Below are 14,848 nucleotides of genomic sequence, written 5' to 3'. Positions count from 1 at the left end.
ATATCCAGGAAAAAAGTTTACAGACTCGTTTTTTAGTCATCCTTTATAGAATAGAATAGAATTTTTATTGGCCAAGTGTGATTGGACACACAAGGAATTTGTCTTGGTGCATATGCTCTCAACGTACATAAAATAAAATATACATTTGTCAAGAATCATGTGATACAACACTTAATGATTGTCATAGGGGTCAAATAAGCAATGAAGAAGCAATATTAATTAAAATCTTAGGATATACGCAACAAGTTACAGTCATACAGTCAACATGGGAGGAAATGGGTGATAGGAATGATGAGGAAAACTAGTAGAATAGAAGTGCAGATTTAGTAGAAAGTCTGACAGTTTTGAGGGAATTATTTGTTTAGTAGAGTGATGGCGTTCGGGAAAAAACTGTTCTTGTGTCTAGTTGTCTTGGTGTGCAGTACTCTGTAGCGACGTTTTGAGGGTAGGAGTTGAAACAATTTGTGTCCAGGATGCGAGGGGTCAGTAAATATTTTACCCGCCCTCTTTTTGACTCGTGCAGTATACAGGTAGCGGTGTCAAACTTGTGTCATCATGTGACGTATTGGGATTTTTTTCCCCCCTTTGCTAAACTGGGAGAGGCCAGCACATAACACATCCAGCCCACACGTTTGACACCCTGCTTTATAGCATCTCCTTACCAAATATTTTCTCCAGATAGCTACTCTTGCTTAGGCATTTTTCCCCGCATTTTCTTGCAGAATCCTTCACATGACTTTGTATGACTTTGAGTCCTCCCTTCAGTCTTGAAATGATAGTTAAGTCTGGCAAGCATGGAAGATCATTCCAGAATCTTTATAACCTTTATTTTATTTTTTATAAGACTTTGCTGTTTGTTTTGCAAAAGTTTCAGATTGTTGTATGGCTGACATGTCCAACATAGGGAAAAAAAGCCCCGAGTCTTCAGAGAAGGGCAGCATATAAATCCAAATAATAGATAAGAAATGATGTCCACACTTTTATACTTGAGATATTCAGCTTTTTATTTTGAATCTGTACATAATGAATATGCTTTTTTTAATTAAAAAAAATGTGCCTAACTTGATATACAGTGATCCCCGATTATCGCGAGGGTTCCGTTCCAAGACCCCTCGCGATAATCGATTTTTCAGGATGTAGTGGTGCGGAAGTAAAAACACCATCTGCGCATGCGCGCCCCTTTTTCCATGGCCGCGCATGCGCAGATGGTGTTTTTACTTCCGCACCTGGGAAGACCCAGCAGCTGAGGAGCCGCCTGCCTGCCCGCTTGTCCGCCACTTTTCAGCTTGTCCGCCACTTTTCAGCTTGTCCGCCGCTTGTCCGCTTGTCCGGCCGCCGCTTGTCCGCCGCTTTTCCGCTTGTCCGCCCGTCGCTTGTCCGCCGCTTGTCCGCCCGTCGCTTGTCCGCCGCTCTGGGAGTTGAAGACCCAGGGAAGGTTCCTTCGGCCGCCCACCAGCTGATCTGCTCGGCAGCGCAGTAGCAGCGAGGAGCCGAAGATGGGGTTTCCCCGTTGCCCACGCAAAGGGGAAACCCCATCTTCGGCTCCTCGCTGCTACTGCGCTGCCGAGCAGATCAGCTGGTGGGCGGCCGAAGGAACCTTCCCTGGGTGCCGCCCACCGCTCGAGAGCAAGAGGGGGAGAGATAGAGAAAGAGAGAGAAGGAAAGAAAGAGATGAGAGAGGGAGGAAGAGAGTGTGAGAGAGGAAGAAGCAAGATAGAGAAAGAGAGAGAGAGAGAAAGAAAGATGAAAAAGGAAGGGAGTGACGTCATCGGGTGGAAAAATCGCGATATAGCGTTTCGCAAAGATCGAGATCGCGAAACTCGGGGGATCACTGTAACTTCATTTCGCTGTTGTTCTGTCTCCCTCCCTCCCAAATGCACCAAAATCCTTTTGACTAGAACAACTATATTTCAGTTTGCATCTGGACCAAGCATGCATGTTTTGCTTTCTACATAAACCACTCAAAACTAGCTGTTCCTGGAACAATGTTTATGTGATTGTTTACATTTGTTTGGCAGAAAACAAATTTCTATTCACTAGCCAGAATGAAATCCAGTTCTATCACAATAATATAAAATATAAACAGGTTCTATCACAAAACAGTAGCAAAATAAACTCAAAATTAAGTTTGTTCTTCCACTTTCCTTGAAAGTATATTTATATTAATTAAAATCAAAAACTTACATTTCTATTAACTCCAGTAATGTGGAGAGAAAATGGATAATAAGGCAATTATTTAGTAGCAAGTAATTTATCCAGGGAACATTTATTATATATGTGACTCGACTAAAAGCCAAGAGTTTCCATAGTTGTTAAATTAACAAACAGGATAATTTATTATTAGAATAAAATAATTTCTCACAGGTGCCCAGTTTGCAGCAATGTATACTTTGAAACAAATGTTTCCACGTGTTCTCCCTGCAATATTTTCATAGCTCTCCAGTGAATACTACCACAATTCTCTAGTTTGCCTTGAGAATGATTCAGCTCTTCTTTGATATAATCCAGCCAAAGATCTTCAATAAAAAAAACATAGTTATGACTGTAATAATGGAAATGCTATAAAAGAGGCAATTCCCCAGTGCAATAAACACTTTGCCCATGTATTTGATTGGAATGTTGCAACTGCGCTATATTCTGTAGAATTATCCTGGATGGATCAGAGATAATGTAGATGAGACGCTATTGTGGATTTTCTGCATATAAATTACAATAAGAAACTGCTAACAGAGGCGGAGAGAAGCACCTGGGGTCAACCCTAGTTTTGCTGTCCATTGCAGCTAGGAATCTCAAATACGGCCTAGAATGAATGTTTGTCTTTTAGCCAGCCAGGGGAGTGGATCATCCCCTGCAAACTCTGTCTTTCGAGGAGCTTGGCTGAAGTTTCGTGCGCTACTTACTGAAGTGCCTGGACTCCCAGGGAGGAAGGGAGGGACGGAAGGGCTGCAGCTACTAAACAGGCAGCCAAGCTAAGTGCCTGAAGGACCCTATCCTGTCAGCAAGCAGGAATAATTGTTTTGGCAGGCCATACCTGGCCCAGCGGCTGTAGTTTGAGGATCCCTGATTTAATGCAATATAAAAAGTGCAAAGATTTTTCTGCAGACCACCAAAATTTTCTCACAGACCACCAGTGGTCCATAGAGCACCAATTGGTGACCACTTTAGCAGAAAGAATCAGGTGACTGCCACAGTTATAACACAAAGACAACTGAGAGTAGTCTTAGAAACCAACAAGTAAAAATTCTTACCAGGTTCTGTAGCACCAAATTCTCTCAAGGCACGTTCATAATATTCTCGGATGTTAAATATTTTACTATATTCCTTTAAAAAATGATGGGTGGTTACCATGCTGAACTTAACACACAATGATAAAATGACTGGAATAAAACACATTTGTCATGCAATTTCAACCATCTTCTTAAACTTTAGGTAACCTTGATACATAAATATTTTGGGGGGCATTCTTTCCCATTTATCTGGAGCAGTTTGCATGCGAACAATCTAGGCACAAGAACAGACTCCTGGCAAGTGAGTCCAGAACAGTCCTGACTGTGCTGCTTTTGAAGGACAGCAAGAAAGGGCAAGAGAAGGCAGCGTTTTCAAAGGCCCTATTGGTTTTCTACATTATCACAGCTGGCTACAGTACTGACCTCCTCTGAGCCTCTTATGGGGGTTCAGCCCTTGTAGTGACACCGAGTCTAGATTCCCAGGAGGGAAGGGGGTGCATTGCAGAGGATGAAAAAGACAGCCAGTTTAGACAGTTTGGTTAGAAGAGATTTAGAAATTTTCAGAGCATATCTGAGATATAATCTCAAAATAAGTATACTGTACTCAGAGTATATCCTTAATGATGAAAGTATTTGCTACCGTGTTTCCCCGAAAGTAAGACAGTGTCTTACTTTCTTTTTACCCCCAAAAGCCCCACTACGTCTTACTTTCGGGGTATGTCTTATATTGGAAAAAATAAGACCCACCTGGCCAACCCACCTACCCGAACCCGCAACACCCGTGTCCGGTAAAAAGTAGTATTTTAAAAAATCTTCTTGAAAAATCTGGGTCTTCATTTTTACCCACTGGGGGGGACAAAGAGCCCGAAGCACCCTCCCCCCCCACACAATCACACGGAGACACATCCGCATCCCCGCCTGCCCGCCCAGGCCCCGCCATGACGTGGCAGCCGCGTCCGGTGCACACATCGGCCTTGACACGTGTCCGCCCACCCGGCGTCTCCGAAGCTTACCAGTCTCTGGCGGGCGTCTTTCGGCAGGAGAAGCCTTCGCCGGGCTGCTTCGCTGCTTGTTCCCCGCCGCCCCCCCTCCATAAGTCACCGCCGCCTCCGTCTGATCCAAATGTTGCTGTTCCTGCTGCTCCCGCTGCTCCCGCCGGCGTCTCAAGCAGATGCCGTGTTGCCCGTCCCGGCTAAGCCAGCCAGACGTCGTCCGTCGTCGGGGAACAAGCAGCGAAGCAGCCCGGCGAAGGCTTCTCCTGCCGAAAGGCGCCCGCTGGCCGCTTGCAGCCGAGCCTCGGCAGGGGGAAGAGGCAGTGCGCCGCGGCGAGGCGAAGGGGATGCGCGTGCGGGGAGCTGCCGGAAAGGAGGCGGGCGAAGGAGGGCGCAGCGGCAATGGGAAGGAAGCGCCCCGACCTCGTCTCGGGCGACAAGGGGGGGAAGGGGGGGGGTCCTTTCAAGCGGCGCTGGGCGAAAGAGGGCGGGCGGCCAGCAGCAGAAGGCAAGAGGTGCCTCCTTCTCCGGCTCTCCGGCAGATCGAGCGCGCGAAGAGGCACCTCTCACCTTCCGCCGCTGCTGGCCGCCCTCTTTCGGCCAGCGTCGCTTCGGAAGCCGCCGAACGCCGTCAGGGGGGTGCTTGGCGAGCGGCACTTCCCCACGGCACTTGGTGAGCGGAGAGGCGGTCGCCAAGCGCCCCCCTGACGGCGTTCGGCGGCTTCCGAAGCGACGCTGGGCAAAAGAGGGCGGCCAGCAGCGGCGGAAGGTGAGAGGTGCCTCTTCGCGCGCTCGATCTGCCAGAGAGCCGGAGAAGGAGGCACCTCTCGCCTTCTGCTGCTGGCCGCCCACCCTCTTTCGCCCAGCGCCGCTTGAAAGGACCCCCCCCCCCTTGGCTTCTGCTGGGGGTGGGGGGGTCCGGACGCCCCCTTCTCCGGCTCTCCGGCATATCGAAGAGGCACCTCTCACCTTCCGCCGCTGCCCGCCCGCCCCCTTTCGCCCAGCGCCGCTTCAGAAGGCCGGAACCCTCCCTCCCTCCGCAGACCCAGAGATAAAGGAGGCACGGAGCGGGGAGAGTTGCCTGGCAGAGCGCTTGCAGGCGGCGGCGGGGGGGGGGGACGACGGCGGGGGGGACGTATGTCGAGGTTCTAGTGTACCCCCGTGTTTCCCCGAAAGTAAGACATATGTCTTACTTTTGGGGTACGGCTTATATTAGCCGACCCCCCTGAAACCCCCGATACGTCTTACAATCGGGGGTGTCTTACTATCGGGGAAACAAGGTATTAGATTGGCAAGATTTCTGTCTATAGGAGAGGAACTATAATAACTGTTTAGAAATAATTTTGCATTTTTTCTTGATTTTGGAACCTGATAGGCCTATAGCTGTAGCATCAGGACCAAAAGAACCCCCCTCTCCACCCCCCCAACTATTGCAATCAAGGTAGGAGCTTCTCTCATTTGAGGAATCATATTACCGTAAGCCCCAGATCCCTCCCTCAAAAGATACACTTACATAATGCAAAGACATTAATTGTTCACTCAAGACAACCATTATAACCAGTGTGTATGAAACATATGACATTTAATGTATTGGTTTTAGAGCATTAAGAGAATCTTATCTTTCCAATGTTGCTGATTTACAATTCATAGCACTAACAGCCAGCACTGGATTTCTTAATTGTAGTTTGGGAATATCTGGAGCAGTGATAGCGAACCTTTTTTGGTTTGTGTGCCAAAAGGGTGTGTGGGTATGCTAGCATGCGTGCATGTACCCACACCCTTTCCCTCCTCCCCTGTGCATGTGCACCCCCTGCACTGCCCCTGTGCATGCGCAAAATCGCCCTATCCCTGTGCAAGCTCACAGGCCTCACTGAAGTCTGGGACAGTGAAAAAATGGGCAAACCAGAAGTTTGGAAAAACAGACTTCTGGTTTGCGCATTGTGCTGTTCTTTGCACTCCTGAAGGTTCAGGGAGGCTTTCTAAAGCCCTGGAGTGTAGAAAACAATACAATGGGCAAACCGGAAGTGCATCTTCCAAACTTCTGGTTTGTTCATTGGGCTGTTTTTCACATTCCGGGCTTCACCAAGATCCCTGAACAAGTACAAAAAACAGCACAACAGGCAAGCCGAAAATCCGTTTTCTGAACTTCCAGTTTGCTCATTGGGCTGTTTTTTGCACTCCAGGGCTTTAGGGAAACTTCTTGAAGCATCCAGAGGGCGAAATTACCTTCCCCAAGGCTGAAAATCAGCTGCCCAGCGCACGCATTGCACACTGGAGCTCACACAGGGCAATGTCTCTTGCACCCTCCGATATAGCTCCATGTGCCATAGGTTCGCCATCACGGATCTAGATAATCCAGAGGTCCACCTCACCATTTCCATTAATAAGTTTAAGAACACCAACTATGGCCAGGATTTTCAAGAAACTGGCCATGTGCCAGTAATCTACCTGTAACATTATGGATTATTATTTCCAGATGGCTTTTAAAATCAGCTCAAATATTTTACTGTGGCCCAGTCCTAAGGGAGCATGCTTTATAAAACAAAAAAATCCTCTACAAATATTGTACACTATTCGTTCATTTGTTCTATCAAACAATTGGTAAATATTTCCACAAATATCGCTGTTATTCATTCGATATGTTTAGCTACCCATCTCAAGTGAAACTGGGAGGTAAACAAATGTAAAATAAAAATGCAACCATACAAAAATTAAGGCACATGGTATCTGAGAAAATAATATATTTCATAATGATTAACACAACCAAGAAACAAATTCCTGCACTGGTTTATATTACTGTTTTACTTACGTGTTCCTTTTCCATTTGAATCATCTTTTTGAAAAACTGAAGTGAAAATGGGCGGCATTCCTTCAACCTAAGATAGAAGTAATGGGGTTAATAACAAATGGGGTTGGAGGAGTATAGAAAAAAGTGATTGAATAATGTTTTCAAAAGGAAATGTCCTAACCTGGTGAAGACTTGCTTTGCTTTCTTGTAGCCGCCAGTCCTATGAGCCCAATCAAGGTACTTTTCTTTCAAAGCGATGGAGTCAGCAGGAAGTGTGGCAAGGAAAGATTTCTGTTGGTTAAATGTAGATGATTGTGAAGTCCATTAAACGACACAAAGCTTTTAAGCATCCACAGTGGACTTTGAAACTAAAGTCAAGATCAGTTACCTTGTTCCTTATGATAACTACCCTCGCCAAATTGGATCTATTGACTCAGCTAGAGGATATATATAAACTGGCAATCGCCTGTTCATACAGTTTAGTACATCTACTCCGGAGAGTCTACAATCAGTCCTTGCTTAACAACCACTCATTCAGTGACCTTTTGAAGTTATAATGGTGCAAAATGAGGGGAACGTAGGGTACGTGCAGCTGTCTCATATCCTTGTCATATGATTGAGATCCAGGTATTTGACAATCAGATTGCAACTACAATGCTGCAGCATCTCAATCATATGATTGCGATTTGCAACTTTCACTACTAGTTTCCAAGAAGCAAAATCAATGGGGAAGCCAGCAGATCACAAATGGTGATCACGAGACATTGCACTTAAACAACGGCTTGGGACGCATTTCACAACAGTGACCAGAAATGACCAAACTGCATCACTAAGTGGCATGGTCACATGACATCATGCTTTACCATTGCATTGCTTAGCAATAGAAATTCTGGTCCTAATTATTTATTTATTTATTTATTATTTAGATTTGTATGCCGCCCCTCTCCGCGGACTCGGGGCGGCTCACAACAAGGCATAAACAAATCGTAACAAATCTAAATAAATTTAAATATTTAAAAAAGTTTAAAAAGAACCCCAATATACTAATAAGCACACACACAAACATACCATACATAAATTGTACATGCCCGGGGGAGATGTCTCAGTTCCCCCATGCCTGACGACAGAGGTGGGTTTTAAGAACTTTACGGAAGGCAGGGAGAGTAGGGGCAGTTCTAATCTCCGGGGGGAGTTGGTTCCAGAGAGTTGGGGCCGCCACAGAGAAGGGTCTTCCCCTGGGGCCCACCAACCAACATTGTTTAGTTGACGGGACCCAGAGAAGGCCCACTCTGTGGGACCTAATCAGTCGCTGGGATTCGTGCGGCAGGAGGCGGTCTCGGAGGTATTCTGGTCCAATGCCATGAAGGGCTTTAAAGGTCATAACCAACACTTTGAATTGTGACCGGAAATTGATCGGCAACCAATGCAGACTGCGGAGTGATGGTGAAACATGGGCATACCTAGGTAAGCCCATGACTGCTCTCGCAGCTGCATTCTGCACGATCTGAAGTTTCTAATTAGCCTTGTTAACTGAAGATAACCAGTATTTCTGAAGCAATTCATCATTTGTAATTATTTATTTATTAGATTTGTATGCCGCCCTCTCCGTAGACTCTGCTTCAATATGTTTATGTTACTCCATTTCAGGATTGAGGACCCAGATTGTGGGGGCAATAGGCTGGTTCTGTTAAAAAGTGCTATTGCTAACATGTTGTAAGCCGCCCTGAGTCTAAGGAGAAGGGTGGCATAAAAATCTAATCTAATAAATAAATATTATTTATGATCTTATAGCATTAGCACTTAGACTTATATACCACTTCACAGTGATTTACAACCCTCTCCAAGCGGTTTACAGAGAGTCAGCATATTGCCCCCAACAATCTAGGTCCTCATTTTACTGATCTCGGAAGGATGGAAGGTTGAGTAAACTATGAGCCTGGTGAGATTCACTCTGCCAAATTGCAGGTAGCTGGCAGTCACCATAAGTAGCTTGTAGTACTGCATTCTACCTACTGCGCCACTGTGACTAATGTTGGTATTGTTATGTGGAATATATTTATTTGGTTCGTTCGTTTATTACCTTTTTGTTACTTTTAATACATACCTTATTTTTCGGATTATAAAACACTCCAGATTATAAGATGCACACAGAGGAGGAACACAAGATAAAAAAAATCTGCCTCTGCCTCCATGGTTTATTTGCTGTGACCAGTTTGCCGCCATGGCCCATTTACCAATGCCACAAACAAGCAGTGGTGATAGGCAGCGATCCCCGATGCCTAGAACAGCTGATCAGCGCCACACCAACCCCTCCCCCACCAAAATATTCACTCTATAAGACACAGACATTTCCACCCACTTGGAGGGGAGTGCACTTTTATAGTCCAAAAAATACGGTAACTCAAGGCACAACTATTCCCAATACTCCTTCATCCTCCTACGTTTCTCCACAATTACAACAAAAACCATGTGAGTTGGGCTCAGAGGGAGTGACCAGCCCAAAGTCACTCAACCACTTCTTGTGCCTAAAGTGAGATTAGAATTCACAGTCAGCTGGTTTCTAGTCTGATGTCCTAAATACACCACAAAACTGGTGTATTTCATACTCTTCCTAAATTTCTACTTTTTTGTTAATGAAGCCTGTGTTTATATTTCTAAACTACATACAGATAGTCCTTGACTTGCAAACACAATTGAGTCCAAAATTTCTGTTGTTAAGCCAGGCAACTGTTAAGTGACAATTGTTAATTGGTCCGTTTCACAACCTTTGTTGACACAATTTGTTAAGTGAATCACTGTAGTTGCTAAGTGAATCTGGCTTCCCCATTCACTTTGCTTGTCAGAAAGTTGCAAAAAAATGATCACATGACCCCCAGGACTCTGCAACCGTCATAAATACATGCCAGGTGCCCATCATCTGAAGTTTGATCGCCATGATGAGCATGCTGCAAGGGTCTTAAAGTTGAAAAACAGACATAAGTCATTTTTTTCAGTGCTGTTATAACTTCTAATGATCACTAAACGTTGAGGTCCACCTGTATATATTTTCAGCAGAACGTTTTCAGAATTACAACAGCCTCATGGACTAGAGATATGATTTTATATGATAGTTTTATATCCTGAAATATATTTATTTTTAATGCAGAGGACATCATTACTTCTAAAATTAATATTTGAAATAATGATGGAACCATTCTTACTCTCTTTCCCAAATTAATCTCACAGTATGATTCATTTTTTAATGGAACATATGATACCTGATAGAGGGCTTCAGTCTCTGCTTTGCTACTTGCGCCTTCACTCCATTCTAGCCATAAAGTCCATAGTGGCAAGGTATCCTGCAAGGAAGAATAATAATTTTTAAAAAAAACAGGAGAAGAAAATATTGGATATGAGTTGTATAAAATACTTGTAATAATGTGAGACTTTACAATGGCTGGCAAATTTTGTGGCAGGCAAATTAAAAGGCAATGAAATTCCTGAAATATAAGTAGTCCTTGGACTACAATTGAGCCCAAAATTTATGTTCCTGAGTGAAACATTTGTTAAGTGAGTTTTGACCCATTTTACGTCTTTCCTTGTCACAGCTGTTATGTAAATCATTGCAGTTGGTAACTTAGTAATACGGTTGTTAAGTGAATGTGGCTTCCCCATTGACTTCGCTTTGTCAGAAGAAAGTCACAAAAGACATGACTCTGGGACACTGCAACCGTCATAAATAGGAATCAGTTGCCAAGCATCTGAATTTTGATCATGTTACCGTGGGGATGTTGCAATGGTTTGTAAGCATGGAAAACAGTCAAAAGTCCCATTTTTCAGTGCCGCTGTAACTTTGAAAGATCACAGAATGAACCATTATAAGATGAGGGCTACCTGTAGCCTAGCAGAAAATATACTGATGAAATTAAGGAGCCTTTCCTATTGAAAGAGACTGGACTAAGTAAGTGAAGTCCTCCATTACACAGGCTATGCAAAAAGCTTTCAAAGGAACAATAGGTGAAACTCAGTAAATAAGCTATATTATTAGCTTATTTTCACGGTTGGCCTCTGGGATCTTTAAAAGAGCAGGGGTGTGGAGAATGCAATTGTAATAGTGCCAGAAGCTGCAAACACATGGAATGCCATGGCCTTGATGATAAGTGCTCATCATCCTATGGACAAGCCTAAGCTGGTACTCATACAGACCCACTAGGTACAGTGGGACAGCCCACTGTTAAGTGCAAGGGGAAAACGGGGAAAAGCTCTTTGACTGCCTCTACTGGGAGCACTGCCAACTCATCTTTCCCTAGGTCGGGTAGGCAAAGTGGGCTCTTCTATGACTTGCGGACTTCAACTCCCAGAATTCCTGAGCCAATCATGCTAGCTCAGGGTTTCTGGGAGTTGAAGTCCACATGTCATAGAAGAGCCAACTTTGCCTATCCCTGCCCTAGGTGGTAGTAAAATATGACTTTTTGACAATGCCACTGTCAAAGGTTAATCTTATGAATGGAGAGAGTATTTCAGATCGCTAAGCAGATTCCGCAATTGTGCTACTTACTTCATTTTAGATAATTGACAGCCCTTGTTTACTGACCACAATTGGAAGTGGCAACTCTTACCACCAAGCACAAGAAATCATATGACCACGATGGCTTTATGACCTTATTTCCCATTTGGCCTTTATGCAAATCGCACAGATCATTAAGTGAGATATCCCATGATCACCACTTGCAATTTCACTTCCACATTCTCTATTCATTTTTCAGTTTGGAAGCCAGTTGCAAAGTGCCTGAATGGCAATCATGTCACAGCAGGATAATAAAGATGTGCGGATGAGTTGAAAATCTTTCCCTCCTCCAGTTACCATATCTTCGAACAAACACTAAATGAGGCAGTCAATAAGCGAGGACTATTTGCATGCATTTTTACTTCATAGAGAGTAGTATTTTAGAATTGCAGAGTTTATTACTACACATTATTTTAGTAACTTGTGCTGCACTTTTATTATGAATAAGACTCCTTGTTATGATGGTATTCTATCTCAACCACTTTGACTGTTGTGTTGATTTGACTTTTGTGTTGTATATTTGGTAATGTTTGCTGGTCAATCACTCAATAAATGTAACTGTTACTGCTAGTTTCACATGACTTTCATTTGTGTGAGAGAACTCCCAGGCTCCAAATACAGTGGTACCTCATGATACGAACCCCTCGTGATACGAACCCGGGGTTCGGAATTTTTTTGCCTCTTCTTACGAACTTTTTTTGGCTTACAAACCCACCGCAGATTGCAAAATGGCGCTCCACTGGGCGGCGGCACCCGGCTGTCACCTTTTAAAACAGCCAGGGGACTTCTCCGCGTTCTCCCGAACACCGAAGCCGGAAGTTCGGGTTCCGGAGGCTGCCGAGAAGCGCCCGGCTGTTTCAGAAGGTTACAGCCGGGCGGCACCACTCAGCGGAGCGCCGTTTTCGGGTTCAGGTTCGGGAGGCCGCCGAGAAGCACCGCCGCCCGGCTGTCACCTTCTGAAACAGCCGGGGGGCTTCTCGGCATTATCCCGAACACCGAAGCCGGAAGTTCAGGTTCCGGAGGCTGCCGAGAAGCGCCCGGCTGTTTCAGAAGGTTACAGCCGGGCGGCACCACTCAGCGGAGCGCCGTTTTTGCGATCGGCGGCGGCGTTTTCAGCAGATCTGGAGGCTAGAAAGGAGGTGGGGAATCCCAATAGGAAATTCCATGGGCGGAGCTTTGACATCATGAAGACAGGTTCGGGTTCGGAAGAATGGCAAGAAGCCCCCTGGCTGTTTTAAAAGGTGAAAGCCAGGCGGCGGCGCCCAGCAGAGCACCATTTTGCGATATTTTTTTTCTTTTTTGCACGGATTAATTGCTTTTACATTGTTTCCTATGGGAAACAATGTTTCGTCTTACGTTTCGCCTTACGAACCTACTTCCTACTTCCGGAACCAAGTTCTTAAGACGAGGTATTACTGTATTTCCTTCATACAACTCAAGTGCAGAAGAGAGCTCCTACCTTAGTTTTAACCACTTTGAGAGCCTCCTGGGCACATGCAGCCACTTCACTGCTCTTCAGGTTTAGCAGCAATTGCAGCCTCATTTCCCACATATCCACCAATTGGCTGAAACGATTTGTGGCTGCCGCAGCCACCTCTCTAGCCTTGTCTTCATGTCCGAGTTCCAGAAGGAGCTGAATCTGAAAAGATGCCACACCAAAATAACCACCAAAAAGTGTCTTCTAGGAAAGGATTTCTAAGCTCCAAATCCACCCCTTTCTAGTTTATGTGGGTAGGAGCTTTTCAAGGGCAAGGACCACATCCTTCCTTACCCACTGTTTATAGAGAGAAGCTGGCAGCAATTGTGATTCATGAGCTCGGCTGAAAACACTCTGGACCCTTTCCAGTCTCTGAAACAAGATGGAATGAATAAGAAATACTTTTACTGCAGTACAAATGAGTCTTCATAAAATATCCCAGAACTTTTGAAGTCATGATGCTGAGTACTCATGGCTAAATTTTCTGGAACCGTGTGTAGTCAAAATGATATTATTTATGGCACCAAAGGAAAAAGTGGCGAGTTTGGGAGAATTTCCAGAACTGGACAAAAAGCAACATTACATTTTTAAAAATTAAGGGGGGGGGGAACTTCCACCCACGAGGCCGATCAAATCAGTCTCCTTAGGAAACAATTAATCTTGAATTGACTTGATGAGAAGAGAAGGGAAAAACAGAAAGGATGAAAATTTGGAGATCCAAACGCTGTAGAGCAGGGTTGTCAAACTCAATACCTAGGGGCCGGATCCAGCCTGCAGTGTGCTCAGATCTGGCCCATGGCGTCGCCTTGGAAACAGTAAAGGACCATCCTGCAGTGCCTCTGTCAGTGAAAATGGACAGGGGCCCCTCCAAGCTCCGTTTTTGCTGGCAGAGGTCTTCAGGAGGCTGTCACAGCCGAAAACAGAGGTGGGGAGCCCGTTTTCACTGACAGAGTGCTCGGGCCGCTACAAGTGCCCCCCACCATGAGTAATGTCAGGCTGGCCACGACCACCTTGGCCCCCCGGGGTTAAACGCAACCCTGATATGGCCCTCAATAAAATAGAGTTTGACCCTACTAGAGAGCACACCACCTCAGGAGCTACAGAGCCCACAATCTTTCCATTTCCAAGACACGCTCTTTTGCAGCCCTCTGCTGTGTCCTCTCAATGCAAATTCTCTTCCTCACTCCCACAGCCATTGCCTCCTCTCCCTACGCCCTTGAACTTTGAGAAGTGGGAGTGCAGTACTGGGCATGAATCTATGGCCAGATTAATAGCCATCTACAGTATTTATTATTACACGTGGCCCTCAGGACTGAAAAGACTGTTCAGCCTTTCTGCTTTTGATTTTGGAGCACAATAGCTATTTTGCAATCCAACCTTAGAAATTTGGAGCCAAATCAGATAACCTCTCAAGGTGAGAACTAGGTGTTTCTTTGTTTTATAGTGAAGTACAGTAGTACCTCTAGATACGAGCTGCTCCACATGAGAGTATTTCAAGATACGAGCCACGAGGGGAGAGAAATTTCTGTTTGAGTCCCGAGCTCAAATTCGGGATACGAGCCGAGCGTCCACTAGGTGGCGCAAGAATCCTTGCTTTTGGTTATCTCGGAGGGGAAAAACAAAGTCTAAAGTTATTTGTTCCAGATACGAGTTGCTCGACATACAAGCTCCCTTCTGGAACGAATTATGCTCGTATCTAGGGGTACTACTGTACTATATTATTGAGTAGTCAGAATAGGGAAAGTAGGTCAGAATATGGCTATCTATCCTGCGTAGGCATATTGTATAGATATGGGATGGCAATTCTGACCTTTATCT

General features: G+C 45.1%; 1 protein-coding gene across 1 annotated transcript in view; it reads right to left on the bottom strand.

Moving 5' to 3' along the window:
• Nucleotides 1-1,974: 1,974 nt before the first annotated feature.
• UTP6 (UTP6 small subunit processome component) overlaps nt 1,975-14,848 on the bottom strand; it is a 41,788-nt gene continuing 28,914 nt past the window's right edge. The window contains exons 13-19 of the mRNA XM_070740447.1: nt 13,325-13,402; nt 13,013-13,192; nt 10,265-10,345; nt 7,189-7,298; nt 7,029-7,095; nt 3,249-3,321; nt 1,975-2,516 (exon numbers count right to left, since the gene is read on the bottom strand). Of these exons, the coding sequence (XP_070596548.1) occupies nt 2,359-2,516; nt 3,249-3,321; nt 7,029-7,095; nt 7,189-7,298; nt 10,265-10,345; nt 13,013-13,192; nt 13,325-13,402 (747 nt within the window). The 3' untranslated portion in view covers nt 1,975-2,358. The remainder of the gene's footprint in view (nt 2,517-3,248; nt 3,322-7,028; nt 7,096-7,188; nt 7,299-10,264; nt 10,346-13,012; nt 13,193-13,324; nt 13,403-14,848) is intronic.

This window comes from Erythrolamprus reginae, chromosome 2, assembly GCF_031021105.1.
Source record: "Erythrolamprus reginae isolate rEryReg1 chromosome 2, rEryReg1.hap1, whole genome shotgun sequence".
Taxonomy (NCBI): domain Eukaryota; kingdom Metazoa; phylum Chordata; class Lepidosauria; order Squamata; family Dipsadidae; genus Erythrolamprus; species Erythrolamprus reginae.
Note: the sequence above shows the minus strand (reverse complement) of the source record. Positions and strands in the feature narration are given on the sequence as shown.